The following is a 24,684-nucleotide window of genomic DNA, read 5'->3' as shown; positions in this document are numbered from 1 at the left end:
AGGAGAATGGCGAGAACCCGGGAGGCACAGCTTGCAGTGAGACGAGATCACACCACTGCACTCCAGCCTGGGTGACAGAGCGAGACTCCATCTCAAAAAAAAAAGTTAAACATAATGACCCACCCATGTCATTCCTAGGAATTTACCTAAGAGAAACAAGTGTATGTCTACACAAGAGAAACCTAAGAGAAACAAGTGTATGTCAGCAGATACTCATGTGAATCTTATTTGTAATAGCCCCAAGTTGGAAACAACTCAGATGTCCATCCACAGGTGAATGTAGAGACAAACTGTGGCATATCCATGGGGTGGAATACCACTCGACAATAAAATATGTTCTTGATATATGTAGCAACAGGCACAAATCTCAATATCATTAAGTTGAGCAGAAGAAGGCAGGCAATAAAGAGGGCATACTGTATGATTTCACTTACATAAAATTCTAGAAAATGCACATTAGCCTGTGGTGACTGAAAGCAGATCAGTGTTTGCCTAGGTATGGAGGGAAGGGAAGGGAGGGAGGCCACAAAGGGGCACAAGGAAACTTTGGGGTGGATAGATATGTTCATGAAGATGGTTTCACTGGTGTTTATTAAAATCGAAACATCAAATTGTACACTCTGTGATGTTTATCATATGTCAGTAGTACTTCAATAAACATAAAAAGAAACACAGCAACACAAACACAGATCCCTGAAGCTGACTCCAGACAGGAAGCTGCTGGGGAGTCCAAGACAGCGCAGGCTTCACTTCTAGTGAATCAGGAAGGGTGGGCACCCCTGCTAGGTGAGTGGGGAGTGTGCAGGAGAAATGTCAGGGCTGCTGGGGTCTTATCTACAGTCATGGATTTGCTGAGCCCAGAGGGACTTTAAAGAGGATGGGGCCCGACTCTTAACATTAGAGAAGAAGCCCTGAGCACTGAGGGCTTCGCCAAAGTCACCTAGCTCGTTGTGGTAGCTGCAGGGCTGGAACCACTTCCCATACCCTACTCTGCCCACAGAAGTGCTGGTGCCTTAGATCTTCAGTGTCTAGAATTAGGACTGGACAAACAAGAGGGCTGGGAAGAGCTACAGGCAGGGAGTGGATTGAGTGGGATGGGCAGGCGGGTGGGAGGCCAGTCATGGGCTGGTCTTGGTCTTGGTCAGGTGACCTGGGCTTCTCCTCCCTGGGCACAGGGCGGGCAGCAGTGGTCTCTCTTCTTGTAATCCACGGAGCAAGCGTGGCAGAGCAGGCCTCCGCAGAGCCTGGAAAGCAGAGGCAGGAAAGCCTGGGGCGGCCTCTGCAGCTGGCACTTCCCCAAGTGGGCGCTGAGGTCATGGAGTTCCAGTATCTTCAGGTCCACCTGAGACATCTGTTTCTCATCTCCCAGTGGAATGCCCCTGGTTTGTCTCAGGAGGTCTCCCTTCTCCTGAAGGGTGTCCTGATGCCCGACCCCTCCAGAGCCTCCACCTCCACATGACAGCTTCTCCTGGTGGCTCACTTTCCTCTCTCCCAAGGCTGGTCCTAGCACTGTGCTCACAGAGGAAGGATGGGGAGCAGCTTACGCTGTACAGATGCTCCCTTCCAGATGAGAGGCCCACTTCTCAATCGGCTCTTGGAGGGGGACCCAACCCCGCCCCCGGGCCCCACTCCTTATCTGACCCCTCTGCTCTTCTCCTTCATGTCTCCGCTTAGTGTTGGAAGCCAGATGTGGTAGAATGAGTGGCCAGCTGTAAGTGGCCTTTTATAAACACCCAGTTCCTGTGTCCCTCCCTTCCCTGGGGTGGGTAGGTGCTGTTAGCTGGTGGAAACTGGGCTGTCCCAGAGGGAGGATTCTGTGCCCTTCCCTTTACCTGCATGGATACCGCCGAGACAATCGGCCAAAGATCTTGCTACAGGCCACGCAGCACCCAGGGGCCATGGAAGAGAGATGCTGGAGCCTCTGCCACAGGTGGTCCTTCTCTCTGATGGGGGATGAAGGTGAAGAGACACAGACAGAGACAGAGATCAAAAGATAGAAATGGGAAATGACCCAGACAGAGAGACAGAGAGGAACAGAGGGAATCACACAGAGAGGGAAGAGAGAGACAGAGAGGGTGATGGAGGGAATCACATGCACACACAGAGAAATAAAAAGAGATTCAGAGGCAGGGACAGGAATGAGAGCAGAGATGCAGAAAGACAGAGACACAGCAATGGAGAGGGATACCAAGATGGACTGAGCGAGATGGTTACTCAGAGAGAGAGGGGGTGGAAAGAAGGAGAAAGAGGGAGAGAGAGGGGGGAGAGAGAGAGAGAGAGAGAAAGCCAGAGGATTGGAGAGAGACAGAGAGTGACATAGAGAAGTTGAGAGATATATAGAGGGAGAGAGACACACACAGAGAAAGAGATGCAGAGACAGAGAAAATGGAGACAGAGGGAGAGAGACAGATATGGAGACAGATGGAGAGATAGAGAAAGAGACACAGGGGCCAGAGAAAGACAGAGAGAAATGAAGAGACAGTGAGAGACATATACAAGAGATCAGAATGCATCTGACACCTGGCCTCCTCTTCGCCCAAAATAACCTTGACCCATGATTTAAGGACCCATTATTTAAGCACAAAGGAGTGTTCCCCGATCACAGAGACCCCTGGGGTTTCTTGCTCCAGACACTTACAGCACATCTTGCCTACTGTCTCTTATCTGGCACTTAGTACAAACTGTCTTGTATTTATTTACATGTATGCCCTTGCAAAACTAATTTCACTGCTTTTTTCTTTTTTTTTTGAGAGCATCTCACTCTGTTGCCCAGGCTGGAGTGCAGTAGCATGATCACAGCTCACTGCAGTCTTTACCTCCTGGGCTCAGGTGATCCTCACACTTTAGCCTCCTGAGTAGCTGGGACTATAGGCACGTGCCTGGCTAATCTTTTGTAGAGATGGGGTTTCGACATGTTGCCCAGACTGGTCTTGAACTCTGCCTCAACCTCCCAAAGTGCAGGGATTACAGGCATGAACCACCATTCCCCACCTTCACTCCCTCTTGTAAGGATATTTAGGAAGACAGGTTGTTTTAATTTTTTATCAAAATAAAACATGCATATGATTTAAAAATACAATCATACAAAAGTGCTCATATCAAAAGGCCTCCCCTCTCTTTCTCATTCTCAGTGGCAAACCATTTCTGACATCTTTTTGCTTTCTCTCCTTGAAATTACTTCCAAATTTAAGTAATATGCTCCTATATCTCCTTTGTTTACCAATAGAGAACATTCTCTATAGAGCTCCTTCCTCTGACATCAGAGGATTTAGCTTATTTATTACCATCCTCACTAACTCACCCTCCTAACATAGTTATATTCCTATTTTTGGTTCCTCTATTGGCTACCATTGTAATTTTTTTTTTTTTTTGAGACAGAGTCTTCCTCTGTCACCCAGGCTGGAGTGCTGTGGCATGATCTTGGCTAACTGCAACCTCTGCCTCCTGGGTTCAAGTGATTCTCCTGCCTTGGCCTCCCAAGTAGCTGGGATTACAGGCATGTGCCACCACGCCTGGCTAATTTTTGTATTTTTAGTAGAGATGGGGTTTCAGCATGTTGGCCAGGCTGGTCTCAAACTCCTGACCTCAGGAGATCACCTGCCTTGGCCTTCCAAAGTGCTGGGATGACAAGCATGAGCCACCGTGCCTAGCCTACCATTGTAATTTTTAAAGAATGTACTCACATATTTATTTCTTCATCTGCTAACTATAGGTAGTATCCTTATGTCTCCTGTTCTGTAATATGATGATGCAGCATCTCTTCCTTTCATCTCACCTCTTTACTCCACCTTCTAACTTGCCATCTTTTCTCACAGCATCCAAAACTGTAGCCACTACCCCACATGTGGCTATTTACATTTAATTTAATTAAAATATTAATAAATAAAATAAAAACTTTAGTTCCTTAGTCGCACCAGCTCAATATTTCAAGTGCTCCATCTCTACATGTGACTATCAGCTACCATACTGGACAGCATAAATATACAACCTTTATAGAACATTCTATTGGATTCTATTCTATACATAATATTGTTAAGGTGGTAGCATTTATATTCTGTTTCTATAATTACATAATTGCTTTCTGTGCTTTGCTTTTAAGTTGATTCTAACATTGAAAAAATTAATGAATAATATTTACATTCTTAGATAATATATATACATATTTCTTCCCAAAGAGCTGAGATGTCTTCTATAACATTTTCCTTCTTGGAAGGATTTTGGTTTTCTGGGAGTTTTTAATTGCCTTTCTTTGTTCCTTGCATTACTTGCCTTTAACATATTATTTTCCTCCCAATTCTTCATCATTTCAGGTGCTCTCTTGATTCCCTTTCTCCCCAGAAACCTTCCTCCTGGGTCCTTGGTCCTTCTGCTACAGTCTAGACTGACTGCTCCCTGGGCTTGCTGCCCACTTGTCATCTTGGGAATTCCCTTTTCTTCTCTCCTAGGCTAGAGCTATTTTTTTTATTTCCTGAATTCCACATCTTCTCCTTTCTTGGCTTACTTCCTTGTTTTTCTGGAGCACATCCTCAACTAACTTCCTATGAAAGGCTATGTGGGAGGCAAATTTTCTGAAATCTGTCTATGTGAAAATGTCTTTACTCCACCACCTCCCCCACTTAATTCATGGTTTGTCTGGAAACAAGATTCTAGGGCAAAAGTCAGTTTTTCTCAGAACTTGAAAAGAATTGCACCATAGACTGTTTATGTGGTTGGATTCTACTTCTTTTATAGGTGATCTGTCTTTTTTTCTAGACAATCTTAGGACATTCTCCTTAACTGTCTTACTGAAATTTCATAATGATGTATCTAATTGTGGGCTTTGTTTGTTTTGTTTTTCATTTCTTTGCTCAGTGAAATCTTCAAATCTGAAGACCTGTGTCCATCAGAGCTGGGGAATTCCCTCACATCTTAATTTTTGCTGTGTTTCATTTGTTTTTCTCCTCACAGTTAGAAAGGACATTGGAACTCAGAGACTGATTATCTGTATGTCTAATTATTTCTCTCCGGACTCCCATCTCTCTATGCTTTTTATTCTGCCTTCTAAGGGACTGCCTCATCTTTCTCTTCTAATCATTTTAGTGAATTGAAAAAAATTCAGTGATCATAATTTTAATTTAATTTTTAATTTCCAAGAATGTTTTTCATCTTTTGACAGATGCTTTTTATAGCATCCTGTTTCACGGAAGATGGATCTTTTTCCTTTGTTTATCTTCATCTCTTCCCTTTATATTCTAGACTCTCCTCAAATATCTGGGGATCCTTGGTTGTCATTTTATGTGTAAGAAAGAGGCAATAAAATCTGTTTAGAGCTCTGAATAGTGGACAGGAATGGTTGACTAGTGGCTTCCCTTTAGTGGGGACTGGGCAGGGAGCTACCTGCTACAACCAGACACCCAAATTCCAGGACAAACTGGTCTTTTATTTGGGGCACTTGAATTCCTTTAGTGAAGGATCTTTTGATCATTTGCTTGGGAGATAGGCCCCTGAGTGCTGGATATTCTGCATGTGGAGAGGCAGGCAGAAGGCAGCAGGTATGGATTGCTCTTTCTAATGACTTTATCTCTCATCTCACTTCTGCCATGTGTGGCTCTGGGATCTCTGGATCCTACAAAAAACTTGGGCTTCACACAGTATCCACTTCTCCATCCATTTTCCAACTTCTGGAAATTAGCTGAAATCTCTCCTCTGTGGTTAGCTCCTCCACTTTTCTCTCCGTTTTAAGTTTTAGTCTTTTATAGTCATTTTAGAGAAATTTCAGGATGGAGAATAGATAAGATGTGGGCAGTCCACCATCCTGATGCAGAAGTCAACCTTGGTGGCTATTTTTTTTTCCTTTTTCTTTTCGTTTTTTGCTTAGGGTCGTATTTTCCATAAGCTTCTGCCAGGGACATTGTATTATATAGTTTAATGTCTCCTGCCTGAGAACCTGTGATTAATCACCTTTGCACTGGGAAACTAGTGCTGATGCACTAGTATATTTTCTTTGGATGGGAAGTGAGATTTAGTCACTCTGTCTTTCCCTTTTAGATCCTGCTACCAATATGCTCAGTGTTGAGTTCTAATGCTAACCCTAATCCTAACACTTTGGGGATATATACGTTTTGTTTTCTATTATATTTTCCATTTAATTTTCTTTCTTTCTTTTTTTTTGAGATGGAGTTTCACTCTTGTCACTCAGGCTGGAGTGGAGTGGCACGATCTTGGCTCACTGCAACCTCCGCCTCCTGGGTTCAAGCGATTCTCCTGCCTCAGCCTCTTGAGTAGCTGGGATTACAGGTGCCCACTAACACGCCTAGCTAATTTTTGCATTTTTAGTAGAGGCAGGATTTCACCATGTTGGTCAGGCTGGTCTCGAATTCCTGACCTCAGGTGATTCATCCACCTCGCCCTCCTAAAGTGCTGGGATTACAGGCCTGTGAGCCACTGCACCCAGCCATGTTCCATTTAATTTTCTAGTTTTCTTTAACAATCATATATATATGTCTTTTATTGTTGGCTACCTTAAATTCTTTCATGAGGTCAATACTTCACTTTTTATATGTCTTTTCCTCCCAGTTGACAGTAAATTCTTTGGAGGAATTATTCCTTAAATTATTTGTTTGTCATTTCCAAGTTGATGTCTCCTTTTTCTCACCCTTAATACCATTTGGATATTGTGTAAGAGGATTTAGTTCTAAATGACCCCTCACCTGAAATCCTAGCACTTTGGGAGGTCGAGCTGGGTGGATTGCTTGAGGTCAGGAGTTCAAGAGCAGCCTGACCAACATGGTGAAATCCCATCTCTACTAAAAATACAAAAATTAGCCCGGCATGGTGGCACACACCTGTAGTCCCAGCTACTTGGAAGGCTGAGGCAGGAGAACCGCTTGAATCCGGGAGGCAGAGGTTGCAGTGAGCTGAGATGGCGCCACTGCACTCCAGTCTGGGGGACAGAGCGAGACTCCGTTAAAAAAAAACAAGCAAACAAAAAACCCTTAGCAACCTTCAAATTTTAATGGAACCTGAGTCCACTGGTCTCCTGTTTCCTGAACTGTATGACAGGATAACATATGTATGTGAACTCTCTTTCTACTCAACTAAAGGGCAGGAACTATGCTTTCCGCATCTTCCCCATCTTTCAGTGAGCTTAGTGGTTTGGAGCTGACCCTGGTGAGCCCAGCGTCTGGAACCTAGGACAGCTGACCCAGGGCAGGTCCACAGGCCCAGGGTTTGAGGAAGTCCCGTGGGCAGGCAGGTGTAGGACACGTGATCACCTCTGGGTTCTCCCTGGTGTCTTTTTCCTCCTTCTCCCAATTCCTTCTCAACCCATGGTTCCTTTCTTCTCCCTAACCTTAGTAGGTGTGTGTATGTGGGGGTGGGTCTGGGTGGGGGTGTGCATTATTTTCAGGGGACTCTATACAATTTATATACTATGTGTCCTAGATGACTAAGTCTGCCTTTTTTTTTTTTTCCATGGATTCTCACTCTGTTGCCCAGGCTAGAGTACAGTGGTGTGATCTTGGCTCACTGCAACCTCTGCCTCCCGGGTTCAAGTTATTCTCTTGCCTCAACCTCCCGAGTAGCTGGGACTACAGGCACGTGCCACCATGTCCGGCTAATTTTTGTATTTTTAGTATAGATGGGTTTTCACTACATTGGCCAGGCTGGTCTTGAACTCCTGACCTCATTATCCGCCCACCTTGGCCTTCTAAAGTACTGGGATTACAGGTGTGAGCCACTGCGCGTGGCCAAGTCTGCCTTATTTCTGACCCTCAGTTTCCTTTTCTGTAAAATGGGGATAACAGCAGGGAGTGGCTAAAAGAAACAGAAGGGTTAGCTTATATAGAAGGTCTAGAACCCTGCTTGGGAGCTGTGAGTGGAGTAGAATTTTCACGCTCCAGGCTCCACATCCCTTACCCTTCCCCCATCTGTTTCCCCTTTCCCACTGTCCCCGTCCTTACTGGATCAGTTCCAACACCCGCCTCTTCATGGCCTGGACCAAGTCCCGCTGCCCTCCAAGCTCCTCCTGGTACATGGCATCCCTTCTCTCAGCCTCCTGTTGCTTCTGCTCCAGCTGTGCCTGCAGCTCAGCTCTCTCTTCCTGACACCTGGGTACAGAAGGAAGACTAAGTTCTCAGGGGGCAAAGCTCAGCCTTTGTGCCTGAGCTAGGCTGAGGCTGTTCCAGATAGGGAGCCCATGGGAGACGTTGGTGATGCCCCTGGCAGCTGAAGTCCACACACACACACACACACACACACATACACACAAAACAACACACAACACACCACACACAAAATGCATACACATAATACAATATAACACAACAGACATAACACCCAACAGAACATATATATACAATACACACAACACACACAACCCCCCACACATTGTAACACACACAATACTACACACAACACATACACACAACACAACATATACACAACACACAATATAATACATACATAACTCAACATATACACAACACAACACAAATGTAACCCATACACATAACAACATTCACACAAAACACAACACGTACACACAACACAAAACACAATACAACACACACAATGCACTCACACAATACAACACATAACAACAGATACAACACCCAACAGAACACATATACGCAACACATACAACATATACACACAAGACAACACACACAACAACCCCTACGTATTATAACACACACAATACAACACATAGCACACAACACCCCCTACATATTATAACGCACACAATACAACACATGGCACACACACAACACATATAGACAACGCAACACATACACAACACACAGCATAACACATACACACAACTCAATATATGCACAACACACGTAACCCATACACATAACACAACACAAAAACACAACATATGTGTACAACACAAAACACACAGTACAACACATACAAGACAACATACACAGACACAGCACAACACTACATACACATTCATAATGCACACATAACAACACATCATACACACCACACACAGTCACAATCACACAACACAATGCACATGCATAACATGCACGCACAACACACAAACAACACATACACAACACAACACACATGCAATACAACACAAAACGCAACACAGCATATACACAACACACAGCACACACATGCCTACAACACAACACACACCCTAATACACACATAGTATAACAGAACACATACACACAACACAGAAGACACACTTACAATGCTACATGCATATACTTTATACATATAATACAATACGTACACACACCACAACACATCACACATCACAACAGACATAACGCACACACAACACAATACACACAGTGCAACACGTATATAATGCACACACCACACATATAAACAGAACACAACACAACATATAAACACACACTTGCACAACACACACAACAGACATCCATAATGCAGACACACAACACAACATGCACACAATGTGTGTGCATTTACACACACACACAATGCACACACCACACACTGAACTGCACACTGTGTGTGGCCTGACACCTACGAACTGACTCCTCACCAACCATTCAGAGAAATGAAAACAGGGCCCTGCCTTGAGTGTTCCTTTAGAGGGAGGGGATGAGCCAACATTTCCTCCTCCCGGCTTTGTTTTTAAACATTTCCATTTAAAACGTAACTTTCTTGAAAGGTGTGTTTACCATCATGGCAGCTCTCTGGAGGGAAGGCAGATGCCTGGGAACTCAGGCTGGATGGTTGGTGCCCAGCTGGAAATAATTGTGTGTGGAAGGGGAGCAGTGAAGGATTTAGGGTGATGTTTTGCTTTAAAATATTTAAAAAAGTTATGTTACCTTGTCTTTTCAATTAAAAAAGTAATAGTAAAAATATGGCTTTCCTAAATTTGTTTTAGTTTTGGGCTTGGTGGCTTCTCAGCTCCACTCTTGGTTTTTCTTTTTGTCTGTAGTGGTTTTCTGAAAGGTTCCAAGAAGACCACTGGACTGGAAATAAAAAAGACCTGGCTCCAGGGCCCAGCCTCTGGCTCAGTTGGGAGGCCCCTGGCTCAGCTGGGAGGGCGTTGCAATGGCAGGTGGCAGGAGTGAGAGTCCTGGTGCTCAGGATGCATGTACGTGTCTGTGCCAGTGTGTGTCCTGGGGCTTGAGCGTGTTTGAGCGGAAGAGGCTTGCAAGAGGCTTGACAATGAATTGAACATGTAATTTTAAAACACCCCCTTTTAGCGTGTTGCAGGGAAGAAAGTTGGGTGGGCCATGACATCAAACTGTCAGCAGCCCAGCCACTGACATTCCAAAGAGTTCAGTCACTGCAACCCCAAGAGCGTTCTGGTGCTCAGGCACGAAGTAGGGCCATGTTTTTAATTTTAATGAACATTCTAGTCTTTTGGCACCTCATTTCTTAGCTGCTGACTTTAATTTTCCTGAGCCAGTTTACTTGCCCTGTGATCCTGGGCCCTTAATGTGATCACCATGGTGTGTACATGTGTCTCTGGGGTGGGAGAGAACACTTACTTAGCACCTACTTTGTGCCAAGGGATGTTTAGCTGCCAGGAATAAAGCAGAGCCTATGAATCTTACAGTGTTTGAGGCAGGGGTAAAATAAATGATAGACTCGTAAAATAACTAAACTCAGTGCTATGACAGAGACAAAGGAGAGGCGAAGACAGAGACCAGGGAGGGTTCTTGGAGAGGCTTCTCAGACAAGGTGAAATGGAAGCTGACCCAGAAGATGAAAAGTCAGCAATATAGAGCCAGGCATGGGCACATGCAAAGGTCTGCAAGTTGGAAGGAGCTGAGCTTGTTTGAGGAACTGAAAGAAGATGAGTGAATCTGGGCTGCCACAAAGGGCAGTGGGGGGCAGGGAAGGCAGAGAAGAGTGGGGAGGTGGGCAGGACCTGAGCTGTCTGTCAGCGGCCCAGGAAAAGTGGATGTCAATCTCAGTGAAATGGGGAGCCCCTGAAGTATTTTAATCAGGGGGTGATGGATACTCCTAGCACACGAGGGGACATGGAAGGAATTAGTTTACTGAGCACTTACTATATGCCAGGCCTGAGCTTAGTGTTTTGTAGCCTCATTCATTTAGTTTTCACAATGTTAGGGGACAGATAATATAATCCTCATTTTACAAGAGAGAAAAGTAGAACCTCAGAGAGGGGGTGACACTTGCCCGGGGTCACACACCTTGATGAGTGGAGGGGGCAGAAATCTGGACACAGGCCAGCCCAGATCAAAACTCTTTTTGCCTCCCTACACCTTCACCCAGGTAAGGCCCTGATCACCAGTGATTCCTGGCACTGGTGCCAAGAGGGCAGCAGGTGGGAGGGAGGGAGGGAAGGATGCTGACGGAGACTGGCAGGCCTCAAAGGAGCTCAGTGCTGCTGTGCAGGGGCTGGGGGTCATGTGACATCTGCCTAGTTCCCCATCCTGAGGACCACTTCGGCTGATGCTTGTCCTAATTTCTTTTGCTCGAAGTCTTATTCCCAGCGCAGAGGACACCCACCTGCTTGGAAAGATGGCCCCACGAGCATCTGAGCTGGGAGGAGGAACCTTAGCTATCCCACCGTCTCCTTTTGCAAATCAGGGACCTGAGGCCCAGAGAGGGCAGGCCACTGTCCCCAGGGGCCCACAGCTAGAAAGCTGTGAGGTGGGTGTTGGAAGCCCCATGTCTCAGCCCAAAGTCCGTTTTCGCAGCCCCATGGGCCTGCCCGGGGCCTGCCACCTTCAGGTCGGCTGTGGCTCGCCTCTGCCCCCAGCCTGTGCTCTGTGCGGGACTTCTACCACCCTTCCACTGTCCTCCACACCACAACCTGAGTGAGCCTTTAAACACAGAAGTCAGACGGAGAAACGCCCCTGCTCTAAACCCTGCCCCAGACTCTGGTAGCACAGAGAAGAATTCCAGTGCCTCACTCTGCCTTTGAGGTCCCTGGTTCCGGCTCTGCCCCTCTCTCCTCTGCTCAGCCACACCCCGTATGCATCTGGCCTGCCGGTCCACAAACGCATGTCTTCCGGCCATTCCCCTGGCCACAGCACTTCTCACTAGATATTTGCCTGGTCCAGTCTTTCATGTGGTTGGGGCTTCTGCTCAAATGTCACCTCAGAGAAGACTTCCTGGCCCCCAGTCTGAATGACTATCCTGTCTTTCTCTGCGCCCTTCCCTGCCTTTTTTTCCCTAGCATCCATCCAATGGCCATTGGATTGCTATCTGTTTATCTGTCCCATGTCTTCTAGAGCAGGCTGGGCCAAGTTTGTTCACCACACCTGCTCATGGCCATTGTAGAAGCATATTAAATGTCCACAGAATGAATGGGTCCCTCGGCACTTCTATTCTCTGTGTTGAGGAACTCTTCACCAGCTTGATGCCCACGGGCTCCTTTCCCGGGAGTGAGCTTTGTCCTTAGCTCCCTGGCTCCCAGGCATCAGGGTAGCACGTCCTCTTCTGAGGCTCAGGGTCAGCTGTTACTCACCGTCCTTACTCTGAGGACTCCAGGATCGATCTCCCAGCTCACACTTCCCTCCTGAGTTCCACACTTAACTGCTTGCCCAGCGGCCCCCGTCTGACATGTCTAACAGGTATCTCAAACATAACGTGTTCAAAACCAAGCTCTGAACTTTCCCCACAAACCTGCCCTCCCACAGCCTATACACTTCAATTAATGATGACTCTAGCTTTCTAGCTGATCAGGTCAAAAAGCTCAGAGTCATTCTCAACTTCTGTCTTTCTTTCAGACAGCATATCCAATTCCTCAGGAAGTTCTACTTCACACTTCATCCAAAGCCCAGCAGCTGCTCCTTGCTCCATGCCGCCAGCCCAGTCTGAGCACCCCTACTCTCCACTGCATGGCAGGGTCCTCACTGGACTCCCTGTGTTCAGCTTGCCGGCTAACAGGCCAGCTCCAAGGGGCCTTTAAAACACACATCAAGCCGGGCACCGTGGCTCATGCCTGTAATCTCTGCACTTTGGGAGGCCAAGGTAGGTGGATCACCTGAGGTCAGGAGTTTGAGACCAGCCTGGCCAACATGATGAAACCCCACCTCTACTAAAAATACGAAAAATTAGCTGGGCGTGGTGGTGGGTGTCTGTAATCCCAGCTACTCGGGAGGCTGAGGCAGGAGAATCACTTGAACCCAGGAGGCGGAGGTTGCGGTGAGCCGAGATGTCACCACTGCACTCCAGCCTGGGCAGCAAGAGCGAAACTCTGTCTCAAAAACAAAAACAAAACAAAACAAAAAAACCAACAGCAACAAAAAACATGCCAGCCTCTAACAGGCTGATCTATAGAGAAAGTGGACTGGTGTTGCCTAGAGCCGGGAAAGGAATAAGGAGTGGCTGCTAATGGGTACAGGATTTTTCTTTGGGGAGATGGAAATGTTCTGAAGTTGATTGAGGTGGTGGATGTATAACTCTTGAATATACTAAAAACCATTTAATTGTTAAGCATTTGAAAAAGCATGTAAACATCTTTTTGACATTAAAAAAGGTCAAGTCCCTCTCCTCCTCTGAGCTCTCAGTGGCTCCCATCTTCCTCTGAGTCAAAGTCAAGGCACTTCCAAGGACCTTGCAGGCTCTCCCTAACCTGCCTTCTTGGCTCACCTGACCTTTTCCCACATCCTCTCCCTCCTTCACTCTACTGGGGCCCGGAAGGCCTCCTTGGATGTTCCTAGAATCTGCCCTGCCCGTCCCCCATCAGGGCCTTTGTTTTTGCTGTTCCCGCAGCCTGGAACATTCTACCGAATAGTCAAAGGGCTTGATCCTCACTTCCTTCAGGTCTTTAGGTCAATGTCACCTTTTCAGGGAGGTCTTCCCTGGCCATGTTACTTTATTAAAATGTAAAATACCACACCAACATGTCCCATTCCTCTTGTCTGCTTTATGTCTTCTTAGAACTTATTCCAATCTGATATCCTAGGTACTTTACTTGCTAATCACTTTTATTGCCTCCCCCACTAGAATGCAAGCTCCATGAGGGCAGGCACTTGGCCTGTTTTGTCTGTGAGAGGATTTCCCGTACCTAGGACAGGCCTGGCTCAGAGTGGGTGCACAGAGTGTTTGTGGAATGACTGAATGATGAGTGACAGGTGGCCAGAGCACTGTGGTCTGTAAGACAGGGCCCCCAGCAAAAGGAGCAGCCAGGGCCAGGCCATCTCTCTACAACCTCCCAGCTGCTCCTCCCAGACTGTCTTGAACCCTTGAAGACTCTCGTGTGGGCAGAACCCCCATGGTCATTTGGGCCCTGAATCATGGAAACCTTTGCGACCACACTGTGTGCTCAGCTGAGTGTGGAGTGGGAGGAGCCTGGGGGCCCTTTTGGGTTGGTTTCTGGGTTCCTGGGACTCTCTCATCTGCGAAGCAGACAGCCAGCAGGCTTCCCAGTGATTCAGGCTGAATCACAGCTACTCAGGCTCTGCTGGGGTCCGACTGGTGTCTGTTGGACCTGGGGCAGGTGTTACCCATGTGGGAGGGAGAGACAGGGGCAGGTGGGCAGACCGACGCACCTGGAGACCACAGGAGAGAGACACAGAGAGGCTGAGTCAGGCCACGGAAGATCTCTGCAGCGAGAAGAGACTTTAAAAAACAAATTATGGGCTGGGTGTGGTGGCTCATGCCTGTAACCCTAGCACTTTGGAAGGCTGAAGCTTGAGCCTAGGAATTTGAGACCAGTCTGCACCATGTAGTGAGACCTCGTCTCTACAAAAAGAAAGAGAGAGAGAGAGAAACTGAGACCCGAGAGACTGAGGACTGAGAGGGAATGGTAGAGACAGACAGCATGCTGTGGGTCCCTGAGGTCAATGGGATGACGGAAGATGAAGACACTGGGTGGTGAGAGACACTGAGCAGGAGAAACGGAGAGACTGAAGTGCAGGCACCCGACATGCTGCCTGAGGGGGGCGTCTGAGCCCACTGGTTCTGGAGTCAGCTGCAGGCCTTGAATCTCAGCTCCCCTGCTAACTAGCCAATGGTGGGTGAATTGTGCAGCATCTTTGAGCCTCAGCTTCCTCCTCTATAAAATGGGGGTTTTATAGAACTCATCTCATAAGGGTGTTACGCAGAAGCACCTACAGCAGTGCCCGGGACATAGTAAATGCTCAGTAAACGATAGCTATGATTATGAGAGGGTGAGAGGTGGCATAACAGGAAGAAGCAAATGAGACACAAAGAAACTGAGTAAAAGAGGGAGACAGAAAGATGGGAGAAAGAAGCCCAGTGGAGTAGGGAGGCAGAGAGGGTGGAAAAGAGAGAGGGCTGCCCAGGGGAGGCATCAGAGGGAGGTAGGAGTGAGGGTGGGAGGGAAGCAGGCCAGGAGGCGGGGCCTTTCCTGGGGCTGCTCTGGGAGACCTGTGAGAAGGTATGCACGGGGAGGGGGGGGGGAGGAGGGTGGAGCCCTGGGATCAGGAGCAATGCCCTGCAGGCCTCAGATCCCGAAGGTGTGCCCAGCCCAGGGCCTGGTGCACGGGAGGTTCTCACAAGACCTCACTGGCTTGACCGTGATTGACAGCAGGACTCAGGGAGCACCTCCGGGTGCCCTGTGTTGTGGGTTGCCAAGGTTACCTGCTGAGCTGCTCCCGAAGTGCCTGCAGCTCCCCCTCCTGCTCTCTCAGCAGCTGCTCCTGGCGCTGGGCCTTCTCCTCAGCCTTCTGGAGCCCAAGTCTGAGGCTCTGGGGGGTGGAAGGAAGGGAGAAGGAGGCTGAAGGAGAAGGGCAGAGACCCCAGTGCCGGGGCTGACCTGAACAACATTCCCGAGAGACCCCAGGCCATGCCCTGGCAGGGCTGGGGACAGTGCTGAGAGCTGCGATGCCTGGCTCTGTCCTAGGCCCTGCTTCTGGGTGAGCCTGGGCCACTGTTTCTTCCTTCACTGAAGGGTGGAAGTTGTAAACTCAGAAACTTGCAAGTTCCTGGGTGAAGGCTGAAGCGAGGCTTGGTGACAATCTTGAGTGACCTCCAGGAGAAGCATCTACCACAGGAGCAACTAGGTGGGCTCTGCAACAGTAGAACTTAGATTTGGGGAAGAGACTTACCATCATGAGGATATGGAACTGGAGAGAGGAAGTGACTGCCTGGAAGAACTGCTGGGAAAGGATCTCAAACTCCAATGCCTACTGGGGCTGGGCAAGAAGTATTGCTGAATAAAGTGGGTCTAGTGTGGGGCAATAGGGAGAGGTGGAGACTGTGGGGGACCTGAAGAATGTATGGCTTTCAAAGGCATCCCCAAATAATAATCCTGAGTGGGCCAATAAAAATAGACCCGTGGGAGGGAATGGTCCCAGGCTACCATTGCAGACCCTCATCTGTGGGCCAGGTCAGAGAGGGGCGAATAACCAGGTGTGGAGCTCAACTGTTCTCACCTTGATCTCGTCCTGCAGGGACACCTCGGCTTGCTCCTCCCTTCTGGCCACAAGGGTCACTTCCGTTTGCACTTGTGGATTCTCCACGGTAGAGTCTTCCTTTGTTGCGAGTCCCTGAAGGACCCAGGGCTCCCCTAGGATGCTAGAGCCCCCCGACCTCTGCCTGCTCCCCGATACTGCTCCTGCTATGGTCCCTCTGGAGCTGGGCATCAGCAGCCTCTGGACATGACTCCACTCTGCTTCCTTTTCACGAGTCCCCTCTGTTGTTCTCTGACCCTTTGCAACCAGAAGAACCCCTGTGCCCTCAGCCTCCATCCCTATCACCTCCTTCTGAGTGCCCATAGCCCCCTTCCCCTGTCCCTGGGTGCTGGATGTTGAGTTCCCCAGGAAGATCTCAATCCATGGGGCTGCTTCCTCCTGGTCTAGCTGAAGCTCCTCCCCTCCTGGCTCCCACATGCTCTGGGGGTACCTATGTCTCCTGGAATTTTCCCCCTTCTTTTCCAAAAAGAAAGGAAGATGCCTTTGTTGCTGGGACCTGGGAAGCCCTGCCAACTGCTGTCCACTCGGTGCATCTTGCAGACAGACGGCTTGACTGGTGTGTGAGTCCTCAATCTGGACATTTTCGGGCCCTCCATATGTGGCTGGGATCTGTGGAGAGGACCCAAAACCAGTCATCCCTCTCAGCACCAATTCACTGACCTGGTGCCATTAGATTAGGCCACAGCACTAATCTAATCAGCTTGCGAAATAGATAGGTACCAGGTCCTCTCACTGGAAGCTTTGATTTATCAAACCCCAAATCTGATTTTTAGCAATACCTAGGTGATCTGAGTGCCATGCTTTGGTCTGGTGAGGGACAGCAGTGCATCCTGATGTCCTTCTGTCCCTTCCCGCAGCCCACATCCTTCTCCCTCCTGCACCTGGGTCTTGGGTATTGATCTGGTTCCCCCTAAGTTCCTCCCACTCCTTTCCTTTAATCCTTCCTCCTGAACTACACTTCGTGTTTCAATTTTTTCATCTGCAAAATGGGAATGATAATACCCAGTTTTAGGGTTGTGATGAAATCTCGACTAGACCAACACTCAGCTAAGAGCGACCTCTCAAGAAGCCTTCTCTGTGCTCCCATGTTCCTCTGTTCATTTCTGTGTCACTTACACTGAACTTGTATATTGCAATGCTTTTCTTTATGGTCTATCTCCACGAAGAGACCCTGAACTTTTCAGGCCAGAGAACTAATAGTATCTGTACCCAGTGCCTGGAAGCTGGTGGGGGTGCAAAATGTGCTTGTGGGATGATGATAACAACAATGACGGTGACCACACAGTGCCATGCGGGGAGCGTGTAGCCAGGAGCCCTGTGCAGTGCTGGATGTGAGTTTTGTCAGTTCATCCTCACAATATCCCTATGGGGCAGGATAAGTAACTTGTTCAAGAACCATAGTTTGTAAGGGGTGGGGCTGGAATTCAACCAGGCAACCTGGGTCTTTAGTCGCTTCTTGAACTGAACTGAGTCATGTGTCAATTGTCCAGTGCAGGGGACTCAGCAGAGGGCGTCCCTCTCATCTGTTTCCTGAAGCTTTCAGTGGCCCGCCCCTCATAGCACTTTCTCCTCCTCTGGGCCCAGTGGCTCTGGCAGAGGGTGCTAGAGTTCCTTTTCTCTCCCAGTGTCCCCACCACCCCAGGAATAGGAGCCCTCTCCTCCCCTGCAGCTCCCCAGTCCCCTGTTCCACACACTGGCCTCTTGCTCTGTCTGTCCAGTAGGGTCAGGGCTCTCTGTACACTCAGAGGGAGAAGCTCAGTTTCTACTCAACCTGAGGATGCCAAGGAGATGGGGAAGAGGCAACTCAGAGTGAAGGCAGGGCTGAGGCACCTTCTTTGGGGCATCTTTGTTTTTTCTGGGTCTCCTTCCCTGGGTTTGGGTGGAACTGGAGCAGCGTGACCTGAAAGTGAAAGAGGCAGGGGGACCCTGGGCCTCTCTTCAGTGTTGGGCTTGGTCCTCAGATGGAGGGTATCCCATCTTTCCACTCGCCCATTCATCCCATGACACTTCCTCCTTCCTGCTCACCCACCCTCACGCATCCCATCCTCTATTCGTCCGTACTTTCCCTCCCAGCATCCCGCTAGCCATTCATCCTCCAGCCCTCCACCTCAACCACCCAGGAAGTCGTTAGTGAGTGCATATTCTAGGCAGCATTATGCCATGAATTTGCACTGGGAGCATCGAGGGCTAGAAGGATCCAAAGTCATGGAGCAAAAGGAGGCAGAGACAGATGGGGCTGGAGGCTGAGGGCTTGGGGCTTGCCTGGGACCCTTGGTGGCCATGGGACCAGGTGTCAAAAGAGACTTCCTTCCTGGCTGCACCCACTCACTCTGAGAACATGGGCCAGGCTCCATCCAGGTCTGGCTGCTGGAGGTCCAACTTGAAGGTCACCCCATTGAGAACATAGAGAGAGTCCAGGATGTCTTCTTGGCGTTCTGGGCAGAGCAGAGGGCTCCGGGGTCCATACCATTCCCTGTGTTAACAGTGATCAGAACCCTTGGCCTTTGACCCTGGTGCTATTCCCCCCCGCCCCAACCACCGCCACCCCAGCTCAACCTCAACAAAGCAGCCTCCACTACACACCGTCATGAGGCTGTTCCCCAGGCAGAGCTGTGGCCCTTCAGGAGCAGGAGACCCAAGAACCCTGATGCTCCCAGGACTCCTGGGTTCCAACCTCCCTCTGCCCTTTCTCCCTTGATTTTTCCTTCATGATTCTCTTTGTAACTGTCCTTGATAGAAAGCCATCCGTCGGGGGTAAAGGAGGCCTCTTTTACAAAGGAGGGAAAGTGGCTCAGATGGCATCTGCAGGAGGATGTCCCAGCAGCCCCACCTGGTGAGCTCTGGGTTCAGGAGGCAAAGCTGCAGGGCCTCAGCCAGCTGCCCGTGGGCCAGGCAGAAGCGGATGAAGGCACGGCCTTTCCCCAGAGGGGTCTTCAACTGCAGAGTGAACAGGGGCAGAATGGGCGGGGGGTGGTATTAGGACAAAGGGCGCCCAGGAAACACAGAGAGAGGGGACTGGAAGTGCTTGGCAATGGGAAGTGTGGGGGGGACCTGAGGCCATGGGAGGAAAAGGGTGTCTGGAGGGGTGCTGTGGGCAGGGCTTAGGAGACATGCAGAGCAGGTGAGGGCTCTATGGTCGGTAGAGCAGGATGGGGGAAAAGGAGAAGGCGTATGTCCACCCCCACCCCATCAGCCTTCTCACTGCCTGGCCCTGGATACCTTGTCCTGGGAACGGACAAAGTGGATTGGCTCCATGTCCCCCCGCTGCCGTCGCAGGGCAGTGCAGAGAAAGTCCCAGTAATCCTTCCGAGGCCCCAGGAAGCTCTTCTGCTCTTTCTGGTCAAACTAGAACCAAAATGAGGCAAAGAAAGTGTAGAAATGCTTCCTCCTAGAACAAGCCCTGCATTCTAGCTTGCTGAGGGGACACATGCTGGAGGAGAGGGCTCCTGCAGACACACCTGACATCCAGACTGAGCCCTGTCATTACTGGCTGTGTGACCACGAGCAAGGTGCTTGACCTCCCTGAGCCTCAGTGTTCTCACTCATTCATTCAGAGACCCTTACTATATTCCAGGCCCTGTTCTATGTTCTGGGGATACAACTATGAACAAACTGACTTCATGGAACTTACATCTTGATAGGGGAGTTAAGACAACAAACAGATGAGATAAGTAAAGCATCGAGTATATTAGATAGTGATGACTGCTACGGAGAAAAAAATAAAGCAGGAAAGAGAATGGAAAATGTGGTGTGTGTATGTGTGGTGTGTGGTGTGTGTGGCGTGTGTGGCATGTGTGTTGAAAATCTAGGGTGCCCAGAAAAGCCTTCCTGCTTGAAGGAGCTGAGAAAGTATGCTGTGCATTCCAGTGGAAGAGCATTCTAAGTAGAGGGGAGAGCCCTTGCAAAGGCCCTGAGGCAGGAGCATGACTGGTGTGCTCCAGGAAGATCCAAGAGGCCAGGGGAGCTGGAGTGCAGTAGATGAGTGGCAGGGTGGCAAGAGATGAAGTCAGAGAAGTAGGAAGATGTGTGTCGGGGTGTTGGGGGGTGGACATCAAGCATCTCAGAGGGCCAGAGTGAGGATTGCATAAAGCCAGGCATATAGAGGCCGAAGCCTGACAAATAGCAAGTATTCAATAAAAGCAGTGCTGGTCATAGTTGGGGCTCTGAGTAGCAGCAGGAAGGGCCAGCCCTAGGACATCAATGCCTCTGAAGGTTTAAGCAGTGGGGGTTGCCCCCAGGCTTGGGTCCCAACCCCAGGCCAGGGTCCCTTCCAGCCCCGCTTTGCCCTACCTCGCTTCTCAGGCTGCAGTGACAAACTCCAAGAGTGAGGTTAGGTGTCAGGAGGGAGGGGGAGATGAGACAGTGCATGGTAAGGAAAGGGGCTGTGGCTTCTCCCTGATTTTTCAGGAATGTCCCACCAGTTATCTGGGGCTGGGGAGAGGGATGGGGAAGGGGAGGAGAAGTCCCACCTGCAGCAGCAGCTCCAGGCAGCCACAGAGTCTGTGCAGCTCAGCACTGGTGTCTGTCACTGGCCCCTGCCCATCCCCATAGCCCTGGAGGATGGCAGAGACGGCAGCTGCCGGGAAGATGGCAGATGTCAGGCCGCTGAGGGAGGGGCTCCCAGACCCTGACTTCTCCCGCGACTCAGTCCCAGAACATCTCTCAGGATACACTCACCTCTTAGGTCTTTGGTGACCTTGAGGATGGCTCCCTCTTCTGCCATGGGTACTTGGAAATGATGTGATTCCTTGCGACTTGGACTGTGAGCCCAGGAAGGACCCTCGGCCTCACTGCCCAGCTCTCTCCTTACACAAAGCAGGACGCAGAGCCTACAGAGGGAAAGTGACTTATCTCGGGTGACATAGCAAGTTACCTGTAGGGGGAGAATCCCAGCTCTATCTTGTAGGCCAGCGTGTGAAGATGATGGTGTGGCCTCCACCGATTGAGCGGTCCCTGGGTGACGACACTGTGCTAACACTTGATGTCCTTGTCCCATTCAATCCTCACATAATCCTGGAGGTTATTAACTCCATTTTAGACCCGGAGAAACAGGGGGTTGGAGAGGGTAAGTCTTTTATCCAACATCGCAGAGGTACCCAGGATTTGAACTCAGGTGTGTGTGTCCACAGGGCTGTGTTCTGGGCCCTGACTTGGTGTGAGCAACCCCGTGAGGGCTCATGCCATGTGGACACTAGACTGGAGTGTCCCCATGTTCCCCATGGAGGGCCCCCAGCCTTGCCTGGGTATTCATCCTCCTCGAGACACCCACTCATCGTTTCCTGGGCCCCAGCTGAATGGAAAATGTGTGTTCTTTGAGGAGAGGGTGCAGAAGTAAAGCACGGCCCCAGGGCTGGGGCTGAACAGATGCTGCGTGTGTGTGGGGAGCAGGGTGCCTGGTTTTAATACTGCCTTTCTCTCCAGGGGGATCTCATCCTCTTCTCCTCCCGATGGGTCCTGGGGCCCATAGAGGGACACTGTGGCCCTGACAGCTGGTGGCCTTATTCTGAGATCCTAGAGTCAAGACCAGGCATGGAGTGGAAAACCCAGGTGTCCTGCCTCCCGGGCTGTGGCTGCTGGAGTTTGGGGTGGGGTGGCAGTGGTACAGCAGTGGGACACAGTGGAGGGGAGGGGAGAGGGAAACGGAGGTAAATGAGGGAGGTGGGTGGGGCATGGATTTAGGGAGGATCGGGTCAGGAGTCCAGAGACCTGGGTCTCCATCCTGGCCTGGCTACACGCTCACTGTGTGATCTCGGGCAAATCACTCACCTTCCTTGAGCCTCAGTTTCCCCACCTGTAGACCACAGATTTGACTGATGGTCTCGGCAGCCCCTTCCAGCCCAGATCCTGTGTGAAATCCATGAATGGCTCCATGTGTCTCCTCCTCTCCCTCATCTCTGCCATGCATTTTTCTCCCCGCTCCTGGCATCACTCCCCTTCTATCCCCGTAAGTTCCAGGGGTCTCCCTGCTACTCACCCAGGAGAGCCTGGCTGGCTGGGGCATGAGAACGCGGCTCTGCTGCCTGAGTCCGTCCCTAGTGACTCTGCCTTGCACAGCAGTCCCAGGATTTACAGCCTGGGAAGAAGTGACTCAGTCCCAGCCCAGCAGCCTGGAGGGGGAACCTGGCCCACAGCGGTGGGGGAACCGAAGACGCTGCAGGGAAGAAGTGGTAAAGGCAGGATCCAGGTCACTGGGGCAGAATGGTGAGATGGGGGATGGGTCCTCTCAGGCCGACCTGGGGTAGAGTCACCTGTTGGCCAAATGGGGGCTGATCCGTTGTGGTAGCTGGGACTGCTGCTGGTTTCCTTTTCGTTTTCAGCACTTACTCTTGCTTTTCTTCCTTCTCACCACCAGGGGGCAGAGGGAGGCCATGGAGCTCCGCAGCTGCTATTGCTGTGGTTGTCTCTTCCCTGTCGCTTGGTTGGGCTGTGAGGCAGCGCTCCAGGGTGGGGAGGGGAGGGCGAGGGTCCCACCACACTCCTCCTTCCTTCTCCACCTCAGTCAGCTGTGCGGTCCCCCTGAGTGCTGGTCACCAGTGCCGACCACCTAGTCCTGATCCCATTCCCAAAAGGATGGATGTGAGACCACCAGTGAGATCCTGTGCCCAGCAATGGGCCAGGCGGGTTTCCCAGGTGGGCTGGGGCTCCCCATCCTGGCTGTGCTCTGCCTCCTTGAGGCTGGGGTCTTTCCATGCCGAGGAGAGTCCTCGTTTCTCCAGGCTGGGCTGCTGCAGGGGCTAGTATTGGGGCAGAGGAGCAGGGGTCTGGGAGGACGCCTGTTTTCACAAACACCAGGAACCGCATCTAAAAACCAGCACAAGGGATGCCCCAGCCCGTCTGCCCTCTCCTCTGTCCCTATATCCCCCATGCAGAGGCTGCAACCCCCATCTCTGTCTCCCCTGTCATGTCCCTGTCTCCCATCCCTGTCTTTCCCTCATTCCTTCCCTTTCTCTGTTCCCTGCGTCTCACTTTGCACCCTTGGTCTCTTTCTTGCCCTCCCAATTCAGTCTGTCTGAAGCCCTGTCCAGGATCCCCGCCCCTGCCCTCCTCCAGCCCCCTGCCTCCCTCCAGTCCCCAGCCCTCCTCTAACTCCCTGCCATCCTCCAGGCCCCTGCCCTCCTCCAGTCCCCTGCCGTCCTCCAGCCCCCTGCCCTCCTCCAGGTCTAAGCTGGGAGGCAGGTGTCTGTTCTGGAGAAGGTGTCTGCCAGGGAACCACTATGCCTGGTATAGGTGTGGCGCTGGTTTCTTCCTGGGAGAGTAGGAGGAGGTGTTTGGGGTCACCAGGGATGGGTAACTCCTCTCTAGGTCCCTGTGACCTCAGGATTCGATGTTGGTGGGTCTCCTTGCTTCACCCCATGTCCCTGCCTCCCCGCCTGCCACACAGCCAGCTTTGACACAGTGGGGGTGCCTGTTGGGCCAGGTGAGGGTGGGCAGGGACAGGGACAGGCAGAGGGGCTGGGATGGAGCGAGGAGCCAGGGGCACTGGAGGTGGATGATCAAGGGGAGAAGGAGGGGAGGGTGTGTGTGCCGGTGTGCAACAGTGGCAGGGACAGGGATGGGGACGAGTGTCTGCATCAGATGAGCTGGTTTCTGAGCGGCCTCTTGGGAGAGCCTGGAGCTCGCCTGTGACTCCCTCCCTCCTCTATCTGTGGGGATTAAGCTCCAGCCCAGCTGGTGTGCCCTGACTCTGGCTCCAGTGGGGGTTGCTGCTGCTCGGGACTCCCCCCATCAGGGGCTTAGGGAAGAGCAGCCTGCACCCATCACCTGGGCCCTCACTAGAGGAGGGGTGATACCCTCGTTCTTGGGGTGGATAAACATCTTCTGGGTGCTGATCCCCTCAGGAGCCAAGGCTCAGTGGCTACCCAGACATCTGGGCTGCCTGCCAGGGCACACCCACTGCCAGTCCTGCTACTTACATGCCCCCATTCCTCTCCTGCCTCTCCTGGAGCCCTCCCATGTGTGCTGTGTGTATATGGATTGGGAGGGCAGAAGGCAGAGCAAGGGGCCCGGGAGGTGGGGCAGCCGTCTGCGGGGTGGTGCCAGTGGCTGGGGTTAGAGATGTTATGAGCCAGGGAGAGGGCTGAGTGGGGCCACGACTAACTTGGGAGAAAGGACCGGATGCGGAGATGGCTTGTACATGGGTGATAAAGAGCGGGAGGAAGTTGAAAATGACCCCTCTCATCTCACAGAGACGGTGACTGACAAGGCAGCTTCAGGCATTTGTCTATATTAGTGTGTTGAAATATTTCATAAATACAGAAAAGTGTGCAAACTTCCCACTGACTGAACACACAGGTGTATCGGTATCCTCAGCTCTCAGAGTCTAGAAATTACCATTAAAGCAACA

The 24,684-nt window shown here is 50.6% G+C and overlaps 1 protein-coding gene across 1 annotated transcript; it reads right to left on the bottom strand.

Annotated features, from left to right (window-relative positions):
• Nucleotides 1–573: 573 nt before the first annotated feature.
• RUFY4 (RUN and FYVE domain containing 4) lies at nucleotides 574–22,519 on the bottom strand. Its single transcript, XM_054478868.2, has 13 exons — nucleotides 22,315–22,519; nucleotides 22,107–22,184; nucleotides 21,018–21,169; nucleotides 20,810–20,916; nucleotides 19,560–19,685; nucleotides 19,171–19,277; nucleotides 18,670–18,813; nucleotides 18,171–18,240; nucleotides 16,302–16,949; nucleotides 15,508–15,614; nucleotides 7,941–8,087; nucleotides 1,833–1,943; nucleotides 574–1,244 (listed from the first exon to the last, which is right to left on the bottom strand). Exons 3-13 carry the CDS (start codon nucleotides 21,061–21,063, stop codon nucleotides 1,142–1,144), a joined length of 1,716 nt encoding a protein of 571 aa, XP_054334843.1. The 5' UTR covers nucleotides 21,064–21,169; nucleotides 22,107–22,184; nucleotides 22,315–22,519; the 3' UTR covers nucleotides 574–1,141.
• Between the last annotated feature and the right edge of the window lie 2,165 nt (nucleotides 22,520–24,684).

The sequence above is a fragment of the Pongo pygmaeus genome, chromosome 11 (assembly GCF_028885625.2).
Source record: "Pongo pygmaeus isolate AG05252 chromosome 11, NHGRI_mPonPyg2-v2.0_pri, whole genome shotgun sequence".
Lineage (NCBI taxonomy): Eukaryota > Metazoa > Chordata > Mammalia > Primates > Hominidae > Pongo > Pongo pygmaeus.
Note: the sequence above shows the minus strand (reverse complement) of the source record. Positions and strands in the feature narration are given on the sequence as shown.

Bases quoted from the DNA above. Each gene is read 5' to 3' on its own strand.
- RUFY4 (XM_054478868.2), bottom strand. From the start codon at position 21,063: ATGGCAGAAGAGGGAGCCATCCTCAAGGTCACCAAAGACCTAAGAG. The intron at 18,814-19,170 runs GTGGGGCTGCTG...CTGTTAACACAG, and splicing joins CTGAACCCAGAGCTCACCAG to GGAATGGTATGGACCCCGGA. The intron at 15,615-16,301 runs GTGAGAACAGTT...TCCACCCCCCAG, and splicing joins CCCTGCAGGACGAGATCAAG to AGCCTCAGACTTGGGCTCCA.